This window comes from Dendrobium catenatum, unplaced genomic scaffold, assembly GCF_001605985.2.
Source record: "Dendrobium catenatum unplaced genomic scaffold, ASM160598v2 fragScaff_scaffold_793, whole genome shotgun sequence".
NCBI lineage: Eukaryota > Viridiplantae > Streptophyta > Magnoliopsida > Asparagales > Orchidaceae > Dendrobium > Dendrobium catenatum.
This window is the reverse complement of record NW_021319255.1, coordinates 304397-323502: the sequence shown is the minus strand read 5'-3', so window position 1 is coordinate 323502 and position 19106 is coordinate 304397. Positions and strand designations below refer to the sequence as shown.

Sequence of the window (19106 nt, the reverse complement as noted above, 5' to 3'; positions counted from 1 at the left end):
TCCGGCCTTCGACGACCCGGATTTACCTCCTCTAGCCGAGCTCAAACTCTTCTATCGCAAAAGTCGATTGAAGCGTTCTACCTCCCATCTCCAGTTTGCCGATCCAGAAGGCCCATCGTCTGTCCTGACTGCAACTTCGACAGACCCGACGCTTGCTCTAAGGCCGTTTCCTCTCTTCCTCCATGCTAGCTGATCACGTCTGCTTGATCTCCACTACAACAATCTCTCAAATACAGGTATAGAGCTGAAGTTAATTCTTTGTATGACATTTTAATTGAATCCTGATTGGATTTCCTTACCCGAAATGTCTATTTAAAGTTATACTAGTGCCTGCTATACATCGGGTTTATCACCACATAAAGAACTGTGCTCACACATTTCTTCACATGCATTCATTGTAGTTTTGCATGAGTAAAAAAAAAAGGTCTGATGTAAACCACTAAATATGAGATGTAATATCTTATGCTAGATTATTTGGTTGTGTCAGGATTTTGCATTATTTTGAATGGGAAATCATGTGTTAGATAGATTATTGCCAAGACTCATGACCTTTAAACTCACATGTATTATATTTTCTTTTAAATTAGTCGCCACCTGTATGCTGAAGTTAACATTAAATCGAGGTTTTATAAGGCGTGGTTTAGGAGAGCTCTAATATATAAATAAAAATTAATCAAAGCATTTATTTATTCTCTAAAAAAAAATAAAAGATGTCTCCATTTGATTTTCTGTCATATATATTTGAGGGTGATAATATCTTGCATTATTTCTTAAATCGAGCTTATTCAAAATTAGTTGTCATTATTCTTCTTCTTTCTCAAGATTAATGAATCAATTATAGTTCTCAAGATGACTGGAATGAGGTTATAAAATCTGATTTTGTAGTTGTTCTAATCCAATGTTTCTTTTGTGGATTATTATCGAGATTACTTGGAAAATTCTCCTTCTTCTTTCTGTCTCATTCATTCCTTGTGGTATTGGATAATGCATACCTTAGTTTTAATGAAGGAATTGCGGATAATTTGCATGAAACTACAAATAAATTAGTGATACTTGTTGCAATCAATTCATGTTAAAATATTATAGAGAGGCATGAAATCTCATGACTCTTTCCTTCACTCCATAAGGTGATGATTTATAGTTGCTAATTGAGTTCAAGATTTATAATTGCTAATTGAGTTCAATACAAAGTATGCAATAAAAAATAAACTTCATCCTACAGATCCACACTCATTTCTTTTGAAAATCAATTTTTATTTATATAAATTTTTCTATTTTGAAAATCAATTTTTATTTATATAAATTTTTCTATGGTGAATTGCCTTTTATGCCTCTTTTTGATATATATATATATATAAATTGAGCCTAAAGAAAGAATTAAGTATATGATGTTTCATTTGAGAGAAATTTGATTAAAAAAATTTGCTTCTGCTGATATTTATTTATTTATTTATTTTTATCGTTACATTATTGCTTCATGAGGAGTGGTTCAGAAGAATATTTGATATCATATGATGAGTGGGTTGGAGATCAATTTAACATTATAAGATTATAGTTGGTGATGGGATGCTTATGTAAACTTTTGAATCTTAAAATTCTTTTACTCATTGAGGTTTTGTGTGGGAAAGTTTCATGAATTGCTTTACATGTGAGAAGTTTTATTTGAGAATCGAATTTGGTTTGATGTAAGACTTGCGTGCTTTATGTTAAAAGGTCTCTTAAACACTTTGGAAGAGAATCAAATTGGCATTAAATTATCGCTTATGATTGCATCTTTAGTATAAATCATTGAGTTTAAACTTTGAAGTTGTTTCTTGTTGATTGTTCGTTATAAAGGTTATTCTAATTCTCATTCTCACATATATATGGTTTAAAAGATGTTATGTATGTGATTGGAAGAAGTAAATTTGTGTGTGAAAGATGTTTGTGAAGCTTCATATTGGGCTTTTTTTTTAGTTGGAATAAGCTCTTATCAAAATATCCCGTCCTACTCGCATTTAGCTTCCAAATTGGAATGAAAGCTCTCTTGAAACATTTGACGATGCACAATATCGAGGTTGTTGGAGAGTTTATCATTTTTATGTTTTAAATATGAATTTTATTTTTTAGAAATAGTTCAATGATACATTGGGGTTTTGGGTTATTCTCTTGAGCTTTGGCAAAATGTTTAGTCAGTTATATTGTTGTAGCATTTTATTGGAGGTCGGGAAGTTAAAATGTCTTCAAAACCATTCTCCTTTTATTTGCATTTGGCTCAAGTTGGATTGAAATGAAATGGTGAGATTTCCTTGTGCTCTCTTGTATATTTGGTGGCATAGAACATAGAGAATAAGAATTTGTTAAGGCATCTTGTGAATCGTTTTAAGACTTAAAGGCTTTTATGATTTATCTTATATCAGAAAATCTCTATACTTGCATTGGGTTGAAGAGTCTCATGAGTTCTTATATGGTTGAAAGCTTTACGAAAAGTTTTGCAAGTCATTTTGCGTTGAGAAGTTTTATGAAATATTATGATGGGAGAAAGCTTTTATGAGTTATATTTATTGGAAATGCTTTGTGAACACTTTACGACGGGAAGATTTACAAAACTTTCTTGTTGAAGATTTTTATGTATTTATCTCACGCCAAATATAAGAGCACTCGATTGTTTTGTGTCGAAAAGAGTTTTGGTGGATTGTTTGTGTAGGGATTTTATGTGTCGTTTGATTTGTAAGTTTTTTTTCATAAGTTATTTTGGGATCGAAATTTTATAAATGACTTTGTGTTAGAGAATTCTTTATATCTTTTTGGAACTAAATGATATTTCATATGTGAGTTATATTTCTTCTCTATGTGTTTGCTTCTATAGTTGAGTTTAGATAAATGTGGCGTTTGGAAAGATGAGCTTGTTTGGGTTTTAGTTTTGGGAGCTTGCTTCCCCTTCGTTAGTCTTGGGTTTTATGTAGGAAATAATATATGTAGTTTAGTCAGGTTTTCTCAAGTGCTTTGTTTGGAACGTGGGAACAGCGAAGGACATCAAAAATTCATTTTCTCCTATTCATATTATATTGAATTGGGGTGAAAGACGTTTTAGAGGCATGCTTGACTTCAAGGAGGTATACCTAATAATAAGATGACTAAATTCCTTTTATTATTTTTATTTTTCATTCCTCTTTTTTAGCACTTTGTCGTCTTTCTCTTTGCCTCTCTCCCTGTTGCTAATTTTCTAGTTATTGTCTTATTGCATTTATAAATTCCTAAACCTATTGATACATGTACGAATGTCTAAAATGGTTAGAAACACACTTCCTTTTGTCCCCTATAACACTAGTGATACCTAAGGACAAAAATTAAGGATCGAATCTTAGATAACATAGATTTAGGATGTATGCTCCCTATAAGATAGAGACATAAAAATATAAACTTAATGACATGTTTTCCTAGGTTTAATGTTCCTTAACTCACTAATAATCAACCAATAAAATCATTCATAATTCAACTCTTAAAACGTATTAAAACACCTAATTTTAAATCAAACCATAATTAACATATATAAGCACTAAAGTACAAAACTTAAATCAAGTTTAACAAATCTATTAATCGATCTCTAACCAACACAAAACTTAAAAGATATAAACTAAATTAGGAAGGCAAACCTAAACTAAAATTCATTTGGATAAAAGACTCCTAAGATTAATCAAATCTTAAACTAATCTTTTAAAATCAATCAACAGATCTCTTTATTAATAAACACCTAATTTACCTTTCTTTTTTTATTTATAACTAATTAAATTACTTAACAAAATTGATTATCACTGGATAACCTAGGCCTATGAGACTATTAAATTAGCTCTAAGGAGGGTGAAATAAATCTCACGGCCTCAGTGAGAAACAAAGGTGGTAATCAACTAAACACAAAAATGAATTCTTAAAATCAATCTTAAGACATTAATATTTAAACTCAAACTAAAATTTCTCTTTTGGTCTTTAACAAATCAAAATACAATCAATATTAAATAAATCATCCTACATATGACATACCTAAAACTACAAAGTCTATTACACACACTTAGACTTGCTTGTTAGGACATAACTTTTAATTCTAGATTATGCCGGTGTTTTGTTTTGTTATTCAATGTCAATAACCCTTGCGAAATTAGAGAACTAGTACATTATTTTATATTCTAGCAATAACATACACATGTTTTATAAATGATAATCTTAAATTTCCTGTTAGTTATATTTTTATTCACCTGCATTTCTTTTCTGAATGGCATCTACGCTCATCTGTATATTTCTTTTTTATCTTATATTGCGAGATACATCGGGTCTTGTATGATTGAGAATCAAATGAAACCATTTGCTTAGGAGCTTTTGAGTGGGCATGTCACGGTCAGGTATAATCCCTGCAACTTATAAAAAAACTCTTAATTTTTTATCGAAATTCGAAACTGCTACACATCACACACATCTTGTTAATAGCTTTTAATTTATATATATATATATATATTATAGCATGTTTAGTTAGCTGACTATAGGTTTGTGCACTAACGAAACTTTGGCCTTATATGCCAAAATTTGCCCCCCTTCTGTGAGCCCTAGAGACCCTTATGATTACCTTAGGCCTGTAGTGTAGGCCCACCTACTTGTGATATATGCATCACTGTTTTTCCCACACGAAATGGGCACAACTAGGATGTTCCATTTTCTTTCAGTTTTGGGTATGATACCCCCTATCTTCTGTGAGCCCTATAGATCATTAAGATTATTTTAGACATATAGTGTAAGCCACCTATTTGTGTTACATACATCGTTGTTTTCCCACACGAAGTGGGCACCGTTATGATAATTTTCTGTTGTTGTGTGATGTGGATACCTTGCCTAAAGGGTATCCTTAATGTGTTTATTTATTTTTTTCTACTCTAGATGTCATGTATGCATCTTTATATACTTTACTTCACAATACACCTTGTCTACATACATACATTACATCAGCATCTTTCAGTGGACTTAAGGATACTTTTATTTATGCATTTATCTCATGCATCATATACGGTGTTAGATAGATTAATTTGCATATTACAGAGTCCCTGATTTAAAGCTCTAAACTACAAATCATTGATTTCTTAGGATAGAGCCTTCCTATCTTGCATACATATAGGGCAATTGATTATGTTTAGGATGTTAGCTAGCAGCTTACTCCATGCAAGTAAAGCCCAGATTGTACATCCCTCAGTGTGTCTTTTTTCATCTTTGATGAATTCTGAGTCTGTCAATTCTCCTATAATAGTAATTTGGTTATAATCTTCTAAACTCAAAATCTTAATCATATCTTTATACATTTGAAAATGTTTAATCATCACTAAAGATAAAGAGAAAAGTTTATCCTCTTCGCAATATAACTTAGGAATTTTCTCTGTGCACCAAATTAAGAAGAGAATAATGCATCGTCCTTAATCGAGAGTTTTCTTAGGTCAAGGCCTAGGATGTAATTAACCACGGGGGCTTACGCCTATGGGAGACCGATCCCCACATCAAATAAACCTTATTCGAGCTGATGTATCGAATGGAAAAAATCTCATAATTTTTGGGTTATACATTTCATTATTCATCGAGGTATGTAGGTGAAAGTCACTATCCTTCATGGCTAATTGTATGTATGACTTCATCTGCTGTTCCATAGGTCTGCTTGTGTTGAGTATAAAGGCCTACCACCGTTTTGTCCTACGGGATAATGCGATCGTATCATTTATATTTTATTCCTACAAGCAGAATCCTTTCGGAGACCCACAGATTTCTAGCGACCACGGTGGGATTCGTTTCTCTATCCATCTTTGAATGCTATATTATTCACTTCTATAGATTTTTCTAATTTGGTACCTAGTTTTAGTTCTTCTTTTCTACTTCACTCTCTTATCTTAATCGTTTGTGAGAATTAGACATTTTTAATGAATAAAGATTTAATTAAGATTTTGAGATTATTAGATCTTTATCTAAAATTTTTAAATTCAAATCAATCTATTTTGATTCTTTTGATTCAAATCAAAATTTCAATGAATTCCTAGTTGAAATTCTTTTAATCTTAATCTTGATTCATATCATTTCAAATGAAAATTTACATGCTATCTTTGATTAAATGATTCATATACTTGCATAAACGCTAGTCTCAATCATTTCCTTTGATTGAGTTCTTTTAGACTTGATATTGATTCATATTATTTCAAATCAAAATCCAAATATTACTTTCAATATAAGGATCCATAAAATCGACATATGCAAATTTTTCAAAAGAAAAATTAACTTGAGAAAAATTTAAGAGTTTAAAATATAATACAAACTTTTGAGGGAATTTTTCTTAAAGAGTATGCGAGAAAAGTCAATAACTTGTCACTCGTATACTCTCTAAGAAAAATTCCCTCAAAAATTAGTATTATATTTTAAACTCTTAAATTTTTCTTAAATTAACTTTTCTTTTGAAAATAACGTTTGGATTTTAATTTGGACTGATATGAATCAAACTCTAGTCTAAAATAGCTCAATCAACGGAAATGATAAAGACTAGAGTTTATGCAAGTATATGAATCATGTAATCAAAGATAGCATATACATTTTCATTTGAAATGATATGAATCAATATTAAGTTTAAAAGAATTTCAACTAAGAATTCATTGAAACTTTGATTTGAATCAAAAGAATCAAAATAGATTGATTTGAATTTGAATTTAAAAATTTTAGACAAATATCTAATAACCTCAAAATCTTAATTAAATCTTTATTCATTAAAAATGACTAATTCTCATAAAGGATTAAGAGAAGAGAGTAAAGTAAAAAAGAAGAACTAAAACTAGACACCAAATTATGAATACCTACAGAAGTGAATAATACAACATCCAAAAATTGAGAGAAAAGAATCACACCGTGGCCGCCAGAAATCTGTGGGTCTCAGAAATGATCCTGCTCGATAAAACAAAATGCAAAGAACACGATTGCACTATCCCATAGGACAAAAAGGTCGTAGGTCTTCTTTACACTCAACATAAGTAAGTCAATAGAACAGCAGATGGAGTCATACATACGATTAGCCATAGAGGATAGCGGCTTTCACCTGCATACCTCGATGGATAATGATATATATAACACAAAAATCACAAGATTTTTCCCATTCGATACATAAGCTCAAATTGGGTTTATTTGATGTGGAGATCGGTCTCTCATGGGTGCAAGCCCCCGTAGTTAATTACATTTTAGGCCTTGACTTAAGAAAACTCTCGATTAAGGACGATGCATTCTTCTTTTTTTAATTTAGTGCAAAGATAAAGTTCATAAGTTCCATTCCAAAGAGGAAAAACTCTTCTCTTTGTCCTTAGTAATGATTAAACATTTTCAAATGTATAAAGATGTGATTAAGATTTTGAATTTAGAATATCAAAGATCAAATTATTATCCTAGGAGAAATGACAGACTCAAAATTTATCAAAGATGAAAAGAGACACAATGAGTGTACAATCTGGGCTTATGCTTGCTTAGAGTGAGCTGTCAGCTAACATCCTAAACACAATCAATCGTCCAACATGTATGCAAGATAGGAATGTTTTATCCTAAGGAATCAATGATTTATAGTTCAGAGGTTTAAATCAGTGACTCTGTAATATACAAATTAATCTATCTAATACCGTATATGGTGCATGAGACAAATACATAAATAAAAATATCCTTAGGTCAATTGAAAGATGCTGATGTAATGTATGTATGTAGACAAGATGCATTATGAACTAAAGTATATAAAGATGCATGCATGACATTCAGAGTACAGAAAAAAAATAAACACATCAAATATACCCTCTAGGTAAGGTACCTGCATCACACCACAACAGAAAATCATCCCAACAGTGTCCACTTCGTGTGGAAAAATAACGATGCACATGGCACAAATAGGTGGCCTGTACTACAGGCCTAAAATGACCCTAATGGTCTCTAGGGCTCACAGAAAGTGGGGGTATCATACCCAAAACTGAAACAAAATAGAACATCCTAGCAGTGCCCACTTTGTATAGGAAAAATAGTGATGCATATAGCACAAGTAGGTGGGTCTATACTATAGGCATAAAGTGACTATAATGGTCTCTAGGGCTCACAGAAATAGGGCAAGCTTTGGCCTATAGGGCCAAAGCTTCGTTAGTGCACTAACTTATGGCCAGCTAACTAGACATGCTAGAATATATATATTAAACTAAAAGATATTAACAAGATGTGTGTTATATGTAGCAGTTTCGATATATAATTAGGAGTTTTATTTACAAATTGCATAGATTATACCTGACCGTGACATGCCCACTCAAAAGCTTCTAAGCAAATGATCTCATTTAATTCTCGACCATGCAAGACCCGATGTACCTCTCAAGATAAAATAAAAGAGAAATATACATGTGAGCATAGATGCCATTCAGAAAAGAAATGCAGGTGAATAAAAATATCACTAACATGAAATTTAATATTAGCATTTATAAAACATGTGCATATTATTGATAGAATATAAAAAAATGTGTTAGTTCTCTAATTTGACAAGGGTAATTGACATTGAATAACAAACAAAACATCAACATAACCTAGAACTAGAAGTCGTGTCCTAACAAACAAGTCTCAGTGTGTGTAATAAGCTGTGTAATTTTGGGTATGTCCTATATAATATGATTTAATTAAGGTTGCTTGTATTTTGATTTATTAAACGCCAAAAAAGAAATTTTAGTATGAGTATAAATATTAATGTCTTAAAATTGATTTTAAGAATTCATTTGTGTTTAGTTGATTACCACATTTGTTTCTCACTGAGGTCGTGAGGTTTATTTCATCCTCCTTGTGACTAACTTAATAGCCTCGTAGGCTTGGATTACCCAGTGGTAACCAATTTTGTTAAGTTAATTTAATTGGTTATAAATAAAATAAAAAAGAAATGTTAATTATGTTATTTATTAATAAAGAAATCTGTTGATTGATTTTAAAATATTAATTTAAGGTTTGATTAATCTTAGGAGTCTTTTCTCCAAATGAATTTTAGTTTAGATTTACATTCCTAATTTAATCTACATCTTTTAAGTTTTTGGTTGGTTAGATATCGATTAATAGATTTTATTGAAATTGATTTAAGTTTTATACTTTAGTGGTTAAACAAGTTAATTATGGTTTGATTTAAAATTAGGTGTTTTAATGCATTTTAAGAGTTGAATTATAAATGATTTTATTGGTTGATTATTAGTGAGTTAAGGAACATTAAACTTAGAAAAATGTGTCACTAAGTTTATGTTTTGATGTTTCTATCTTATAGGGAGCATGCATCATAAATCTATGTTATCTAAGACTTGGTCCTTAACTTTTGTCCTTAGGTGCCACTAGTATTATAGAGGATAAAAGGAAGTATGCTTCTAACCCTTTTAGACATTCGTACATGTATCAATATGTTTAAAGATCTATAAATGAAATAATACAATAAGTAGAAATGTAGTAGAAGGGAGAGAGACAAAGAGAAAGACAACAAAATGTTAAAAGAGATGAATGAAAATCAAAAATCATAAAAAAAAAAAAATGTAGGCATCTTATTATTGGGTATACCTCCTTTAAAGTCAAGCATGCCTCTAAAATGTCTTTCACCCCAATTCAATATAATATGAATAGAAGAAAAGGAGTTTTTGATGCCCTTCGCAGTTCCCACATTCCAAACAAAGCACTCGAGAAAACCCGACTCAACTACATAAATTACTTCTCACATAAAACCCAAGACTAGCGAAGGGGAAGCAAGCTCCCAAAACTAAAACCCAAACAAGCTCATCTTTCCAAACACTATATTTATCTAAATTCAACTATATAAGCAAACACAAAGAGAAGAAATATAACTCACATACGAAATATCATTTCATTCCAAAAAGATATAAAGAACTCTCCAACACAAAGCCATTTATAAAATTTTTGATCCCAAAATAACTTATGAAAAAAAAAAAAACTTCCAAATCAAAACGACACATAAAAAACCTACACAAACAATCCACCAAAACTCTTTCCGACACAAAACAATCGAGTGCTCTTATATTTGGCGTGGGATACATACATAGAAATCTCCAACAATAAAGTTTTGTAAAGCTTACCGTCATAAAGTGTTCACAAAGTCTTTCCAATAAATACAATTCACAAAAGCTTTCAACGCAAAACGGCTTGCAAAACTTTTCATAAAGCTTTCAACCATATAGGAACTCATGAGACTCTTCAACACAATGCAAGTCTAGAGATTTTCTTATATAAGAAAATCATAAAAGTCTTTAAGTCATAAAACGATTCATAAGATGCCTTCACAAATTCTTATTCTCTATGTTGCATGCTATCAAATATAAAAGAGAGCACAAGAAAATCCCACCATTTTATTTCAATCCAACTTGAGCCAAATGCAATTAAAAGGAGAATGGTTTTGACGACATTTCACCTTCCCGACCTCCAATAAAATGCTACAACAATATAACTGACTAAACATTTTACCAAAGCTCAAGAGAATAACTCAAAATCCCAATGTATCCTTGAACTATTTCTATAAAATAAAATTCATATTTGAAACATAAAAATGATAAACTCTCCAACAACCTCCATATTGTGCATCGTCAAATGTTTCGATAGAGCTTTCATTCCAATTTGGAAGCTAAATGCGAGTAGGAGACGGGACATTTTGATAAGAGCTCATTCCAACTAAAAAAAAAAAGTCCAACATGAAGCTTCACAAACACCTTTCACAAATGCATGTATATTTCCAACATACACAAATTTACTTCTTCAAATCACACACATAACATCTTCTAAACCATACACATGTGAGAATGAGAATTAGAATAACCTTTATAACGAACAATCAACAAGAAACACCTTCAAAATTTAAACTCAATGCTTTCTACTAAAAAATGCAATCATAAGCGAGAATTTAATGCCAATTTGATCATCTTTCAAAGTGTTTAAGAGACCTTTTAACATAAAGCACGCAAGCTTACATCAAACCAAATTCGATTCTCAAATAAAACTTCTCACATGTAAAGCAATTCATGAAACTTTCCCACACAAAACCTCAATGAGTAAAAGAATTTTAAGATTCAAAAGTTTACATAAGCATCTCATCACCAACTGTTATCTTATAACGTTAAATTGATCTCCAACCCACTCATCATATAATATCAAATATACTTCAGAACCACTCCTCATGAAGCAATAATGCATCGATAAAAATAAATAAATAAATGACGACATAAGCAATTTTTTTTAAATCAAATTTCTCTCAAATGAAACATAACATCCTTAATTCTTTATATAGGCTCTATATATATATAATGCATCAAAAAGAGGCATAAAAGGCAATTCACCATAAAGAAATTTATATAAATAAAATTTGATTTTCAAGAGAAATGAGTGCACATCTATAGGATGAAGTTTAAATTTTATTACATGCTTTGTATTGAACTCAACTGACAATTATAAATCTTGAACTCAACTAACAACTATAAATAAATCACCTTGTAGAGCGAAGGAAAGGCTCATGAGATTTCATGCCTCTCTATAATATTTTAGCATGAATTGATTGCAACAAATATCAATAATTTATTTATAGTATCATGCAAATCATCTGCAATTCCTTAATTAAAGATAAGGTAGGTATTATGCAATACCATAAGGAATGAATGAGATAGAAAGAAGAAAGAGAATTTTTCAAGTAATCTCGGTAATAATCCACAAAATAAACATTGGATTAGAACAATGACAAAATCAGATATAATGGCAACTAATTTTGAATCAGCTCGATTTAAGAAATAATGCAAGATATTATCACCCTCAAATATATATGAAAGAAAATCAAATGGAGACCTCTTTTATTTTTTTTAGAGAAAATAAATAAATGCTTTGATTAATTTATGTTCATATATTAGAGCTCTCCCAAACCATGCCTTATAAAACCCCGATTCAATGTTAACTTCAGCATACATGTGGCGACTAAATTAAAAGAAAATATAATACATGTGAGTTTAAAGGTCTTAAGTCTTGGCAATAATCTATCTAACACAGATACGATTCCCCATGCAAGATAATGCAAAATCCTGTCACAACCAAATAATCTAGAAGATGATATTACATCTCATATTAGTGGTTTACATCAGACCTTTTTTTTACTCATGCAAAACTAACACGAATGCACGTGAAGAAATGTGTGAGCACAATTCTTTATGTGGTGATAAACCTGATGTATAGCAGGCACTAGCATAACTTTAAATGGACATTTCAGGTAAGGAAATCCATTCAGGATTCAATTAAAATGTCATACAAACAATTAACTTCAGCTCTATACATGTATTTGAGAGATCGTTGTAGTGGAGATCAAGCAGACGTGATCAGCTAGCATGGAGGAAGAGAGGAAACAACCTTAGAGCAAGCGTCGGGTCTGTCGAAGTTGCAGTCAGGACATGCGGTGGGCCTTCTGGATTGGCAAACTGGAGATGGGAGGTAGAAGGCTTCAGCCGACTTTTGCGATAGAAGAGTTTGAACTCGGCTAGAGGTGAATCCGGGTCGTCGAAGGCCGAAGTAGATCGGTTGGAGTCCTCTGACCATGAGAGAATGGGAGGAAGATGAGGGATTCGGCTTCTTCAAGAGTTCGTGAATCAAAAGAAAAGGGAGGGGGCTTCGGTCTGTCCATCTCCTGGCGTCGGTTCGAGAGGGAGAAAACGAGAGGGGTAAGAGAGAGTTCTGACCCTTTGGTGTTCAGAGGAAAACAGAGAGAGAGCGATCGAGTGGATAGGGCTTGGCTTCCCTTGTTTCTACAAACTGAGGGAGAGACGGGAGCATAGGAGCTTCGGCCTCCAAGATCGATCCAAGCGGAGGAGAGGTGAAGGCTTCAGCCTTTTTCTGGGCTTCGCCGACGAGAAACTAAAAGAGACGGAGGAAGGAAGGGGCTTCGGCTCTCTGGTTTGTGTGAATACGCAGTGAGAACGGGAGAGAGGGACGGTTGTTTCGATTCATGGAGCTGTGCGAATAGGGAGAATCTAGGAGAGAGCTTGAGAGTTTCCCCATACCTCGAATGTAAATGCTGAAGGGAGTCATGCCCGGAAGAGTTGCAAGCATCGGAGATTACACCGCTGCTCCGCCTTCTCGATCTCACCCCTACACATCGAATTAGGCTCTGTCATGCTGCTTCCCGCTAATCAATGCCTGCCTTCCTTCTAAAACTAGGGGATCACGCGACTCTGCTAACTGACAACGGCAAACTGAGATTTCCAATTAAACCAGGGTCATAGATCATACTTCTTAATTTGGAAAGAAACTCAAATGCATTAGAAAGTTGATTACGATTCAATTAGAATTAAAAATGGGTCTACTGGGCTGAAAATCAAATCTACCTCGAGTTCAATCTGGCTTAATTTGGGTTAGTTCAGATTCGACCCAACTTGATCAAATTAACAAAATTAAACTTGAATAAGTCATCAACTTGAACCAAATCAAACTCGACACGGCTAAAATGAACAAATCTAATTAATCGAATGCGATCAGGTCTAATTTCACCCAATTTCGAGTTGATTCAAGCTTGATTGAATTTTTATCAAATCGATTATAAGAATCGAATTTGAGGCAACTCGATCAGACCTAGATCGTTGCCGAACTGAATTAAATTAGACTCGACGAGACTCAACTAACCTGATCGAACAAGCTCGAGGAAAAATCAAGATAAAAACGAGGCCAACACCTACAAGCAGGCCTCCTCCATATCCCGCCGGCCACCAGAACATCCCAGCCCCAGCAGCCGGAAAACCTGTTTTTTTCCCGCACCCACTGCCCCTCCAGATTTCCCAAACCGCCGGTCTCACCTGCTCCACTTGAGCCCATCAATTAGCTATTATCACTTGCCTTCTGGGGATTAATATTAATTTGGAAATTTGGAAAATATTTAGATTCAAATTCAAATTATTTTGAATTTTAAATCTATCCAATTAATGTGATTCCCTCTTAAGAAACCCCCTTAATTAACCCTCCAAATCTAAAATTAATTTCATATTAAGAGGTCAAGCCACTAATTGCTTGGGCCCACCTCATTAATACCCAACTCCTCTCTCTCCCTCTCTCCTTGGCCGGCCAACCAAGCCCCCCCCCCCTTTTAATTAATTAGATCCCATAAATTAAGGATTTAATTAATTCATTTCCTCCCCACTTTCCCTCTTAATCTCCGCTTATTTCAAATTCAAATTTCAAAGGAAATTAATCCCTAATTATTCACTAAATCTGAAATTAATTTCAGATTTTATTTTCTCCTTCTCCCCTTAGCTTGGCCGACCCCTCGTCTCCCTCTCTACATTTTCTCTTGGACAACTATGCATGGCCGATCCGGATATTGATCATAGATTCATCTTTGATTCCCAAGGACGTGCGGACGTTTTGAGATCGCCTTTCCGTGACGACAACGTAGAGATCGACGCCACTGTTGAAGATTATGTGGATCAGATACTATTTTCTCTATCAACCGCCATCGACAAATACTACCTTCCATCCGAGTGGCAACTCTTACATTTTCCACCGACTCCTCCAACTCCGACTAGCTTTTCTGTGAACAGTATTGTAAGCTCCCTCTTCCTCATGGTGAACACGTCATTATTGCTAATATCTCTCTTCTGTTAACTGCAAGAGAGCTTTAGTGAGGGAAACTCAAGGTGACTTTTCTAAATATTAACCCACGGATTATTGTTAAAGTGCATTTGTCATTACTCGCATGTTTGTTGTTATTTTAAATTGTCTTTCCTAACGAATTTGTAACACTGCCTAAGCAACTTTGCAACTGAGATCTCATTAAATAATTAATTGTGACTCGTTAATCTTTATATTGACTTGCTTATTCAGTTGTCTTATTGTTTCTCCATGCAATTCCGATTTCGTTTCACATCATATAGTTTTAAACAATTCCTTATGTCAGCCCATAAGCTTTCTAATAAAAGCTTGGAATAGCGAATTTATAGGAATCATATCCATGACAACTAGGCCAAAATGTTCCAATTAATTTGAGACATGCAATCAGAGAATCATTGGCGGGCTTTGTTAATATAAATGAAAGAGAGATAATCTAAGAACAACTATTCCAAACCTGTAGGACAGGATTTGGTGTTAATTCAGGTTTCAACAACTCCTCTTGGCCACCTGGGGCAAGGTCAAGCATTTTGACCAGGTTATCTGATGCTTCTTGCTGTAGTTCATTTGGCTGCCGTGATGCAGGTAGATTATTAAATGATGGAAACTGGAACTCTCTCACGTCCTCAGCAAAGGGAAGTACATTCAAGAAAAATGAATCTGGCTGCCAAAAACAAGCAATTATGTCCTTCAATATGCATGACATAAGTAGATGAAACTATAACCAAAACCGTGAGAAAAAGGAACCAAAATATAGTGGGACAAAATGGGTGAAACCTCACAATATTATCAGCAGAAGAGATATTAGGTGTCAACACTCCAATTATAACATTCCCTTGTCCCTGTCTCCATACACATCGCAAAATTGCAGCTTTGTTCATTTCCTTCATGGCTCTTACCAGGGCAGAAACTGCTAGGATTGCTTTTGTATCACCCGGCTCAGGAATAAATACATATACATCCTTCATGTAATGGTGCCTTCATCAAGCAAAAAGAGAACAACGATAACCAAACCTTATTGCAAGTAAAACAAAATACTATTAGGAGAGCAGTTTACAATATAATTTAAAAAAAAAAAAGAATTAATGACCTTGCTATGATGTAATAGAGACAAGTTAATCTCTTAGCATTCTACACACTTAACATCAGAAAGCATTTATCTTACCGCATTATGTTAGAAGAATCAGTAAATCCCAGAAGCTTCACACTTTTCTCAGGTCTGAACTTTACTGCCTCCCATTCTGCCGAAGATATAGGAACAACTTGAGGTCCATATCGATAGCCTTTTATTCTTTGCTCTGGCGGAACAACCTTACCAAAATCTTCTGTGTTTTTGTATTCATAATCAATTTTGAGTTCATGAGTGGCAAATTTATCATTTCGTGGTGCTTTGTCAGAATATTTTTTCAATGTAGGAAATTTCTCCTCAGCTGTTTTCTTGTAAACCCAAACCTATTAATGGAATACTCAAAGGCCTTATTAATCAAAATATAATCAGGAAAACCTGATTCCACCGACATGTCACTAAACGTATTCTAGTGCACAAGAATACATGACAATGGTGCATCAAAGTTAGATTTAATGGATAAAAAATATAAATTTAGAGTTAAAAATATCTGCACTATAAATAATGGTATAAAAATCCATTCCAAAGCAGAAATTTATCAAGTAAAATGCCATTGTACTTGTGGTCCCATGATCCATGTTGAAGCAGCATGACGTGGAAAATATAAGAAAGATATAATGCAATCCGCATGCTTGAACAGGAGATTGCCTCCTAAAAGTGTTTCAAGTTTCACAACTCATCAAAGATCAAATCACAAATGAGAGGACGAAGAAGAATAGAGTTCACATAACAAATAAGAGTTTTATTAACGCCGTGAATAGTGTTATATGATTCAGAATTCTCAAGTTTATATATAAAAGAAATAACAAAATATTAATAAATTGCCATCCACTAAGGAATTGGTAATGAAACTAACTAACAAGCTGCTAAAATGGCTACTAATTAGTATGAAAAAATCAACCTCCATCAATTTTATCATTGTTTTCATCAATGTTCCATCAAGCTCAGCAATACTCCACCTTCCTTGCTCCGCTTACAGTGATCCATAGGATTATAATTTCCACCTAAAAAGTTAATAGTATTGTCCTAATTGTAATTAAATCAACATTTATTTTTGATTCCCTGATTGTTGCACTTTTCCTACTAGAGGTTTCTCGATACTTCATTCAATTCAGTAGAAAATGAAGAAATGAACTAATCAACCAATTTTCTCCAATTATTATGATGGTAACAAAGCCATAAGACTTTTTTCTTCACACTCGTTTAAATGCGCATACACATAGTGCATGTTGCTAGAATTTTAAAAATAAATAAAAATATGATTGTGCAGGACTATAATTGTGATAAAATATACAAAATCTCCTTTAAATTATATAAATTCATAATCACATAATGATTTAAGAATTAATCAAGTCATAGTACACCTAATATATTCACAATTTTCTTTTGAATTTTGAAACAAACAACAAAATTCTTCCATCTTTGAGAATGATGGTGTTATGGGTTGTAATGATTGTCGATTTGTAACAGAAAAATGAATATATGAATATTCATTTATTAAATCTATGCAAATTAAGAAATAATTTTGGAGCATTTGTTGAGATGATAGACCTGTCTATCAAGTCATTATGCTTCAAATTTTATTTTACTAAATTAGTTTGCAACTCAAATGAAAGCTAATTTCTTAAAAACAATAATCAAGGTAGAACTCCATTGTGGGAGTACAAAGTATTCATTTGATGTATAGAAATTTAAATGGCTATTTAAGCATGGAGATTGCATATGAAAAGATACAATGCACAATCTAAAAATCAGATTTTTCTCTCTATTATACATGAAGGACATGGATCTTAATGCTGATATTAATAATCATAGAGTTTAATGAGGAGCTTGCAAAAATGCCACAAAATCTCTTTAAATTTGACTAAAAGCATTAAAAAAACACTTGATTGCATGAAGCTGAAGTAATGAAAAGAGAGATGCATGATAATATTTTTGCTTAAATATGTCATCATGCTGACAGTCATAATGAGTTTATTGAATGTCATTTGTCATTTTATATTAACCAATTATGAAAAATAGGTTTTCTAAAGCCATTATGCCAGCTCCCTAAATTTGCAAAGCATTTGATATGAGTAGGAGAGATAAAAATGCAAATAGAGAAATTATATATATATATATATAATCTAATACATCACATATAAAATTCATATTTAAACTAAAATCTCATTCCATATCTTTGTCTCCATATGTAATATATAATGCAAGTTATAACAATTATTATTGGATCGTAATAGTTTAAAAAGAAATGGCTTCGAAAGAAAACAATCACATAAATAAATCTATAAAACACAAGCCTATTCCAAAAGAAGAATTCAAGAAATAAGTAGGCCAATAAATGAGATTGATAAACAATCTGATACTAAAAATAAAAAACAAGAGCGGAAGTTTTAAATTTAATATGCAAAAAGATCCATTTGATTGTTCAACCATTAATAATAAATGTTGAAAAAAGGGAGCCTTGGAAGACAAAAGCATGGATTAAATATTTATAATCTATTTTTGTATACATTAACATGTAATATTGAAATAACTAAGTATGGATTAAAGTGTATGAAAGTCTCATTCTTTATCTTCAAGACACAAATATAGGCTTCGTTTGGGACGGCTTTCTTACGCTTCTTGAAGCAGCTTTTTAATACAAAAAAAAAATTAATTTTTGCACTAAAAAATTGCTTTAAGAAGCATTAAAAAATCCTTCTCAAACGAAGCCATAGTTAAAATCTCCAACAAAAATCAAGAATGATTCATGTCACTAGCATTAATAATAATAGAGTCCAAAATCATATTTAGAGCAGCATTATAAATGTAAATGATATTAAGGTAGAAAATTATATATATATATATATATATATATATAATATATATAGTTAATATAATACTATATTATATATTTGGCACTATAAATATCCACTTGGTTGTCATTCACTAAAACATGTCATAGTATACATATACTCAATAAAAGCAATTTAAATCACAAATGCAAATCCCAATAACTGAATAGCAATTCTACATTAAAAAAGTCATATGAGAATAAAATTCAGGAGAGTATATAATATTTTCAAAGCAATTTGACAATTTTCAAATGTAATACACAAGAAAAAGATCAAAATAATATCCTGACATTCGTATGTGTCAATAATAATCTGAGAGTATCACACTTCTCCATTTAGTCCTCGTTTATAAAAATTGAACCAAAATGGCCCCTCTGGCACTAAATTGAAATCAATTTAATATCTCAATTTTCATCAATTTCTATATGAAGAGATCAAATATCAATTTTGCATGATCAGTGACTAAATTGGAGAAAATATAATAT

At 32.3% G+C, this 19106-nt stretch overlaps 1 protein-coding gene across 1 annotated transcript in view; it reads right to left on the bottom strand.

Moving 5' to 3' along the window:
- LOC110116670 (ATP-dependent DNA helicase 2 subunit KU80) overlaps window positions 1–19106 on the bottom strand; it is a 64931-nt gene that overhangs the window by 25443 nt on the left and 20382 nt on the right. The window contains exons 6-8 of the mRNA XM_020850346.2: window positions 15827–16113; window positions 15444–15639; window positions 15119–15325 (exon numbers count right to left, since the gene is read on the bottom strand). Of these exons, the coding sequence (XP_020706005.1) occupies window positions 15119–15325; window positions 15444–15639; window positions 15827–16113 (690 nt within the window). The remainder of the gene's footprint in view (window positions 1–15118; window positions 15326–15443; window positions 15640–15826; window positions 16114–19106) is intronic.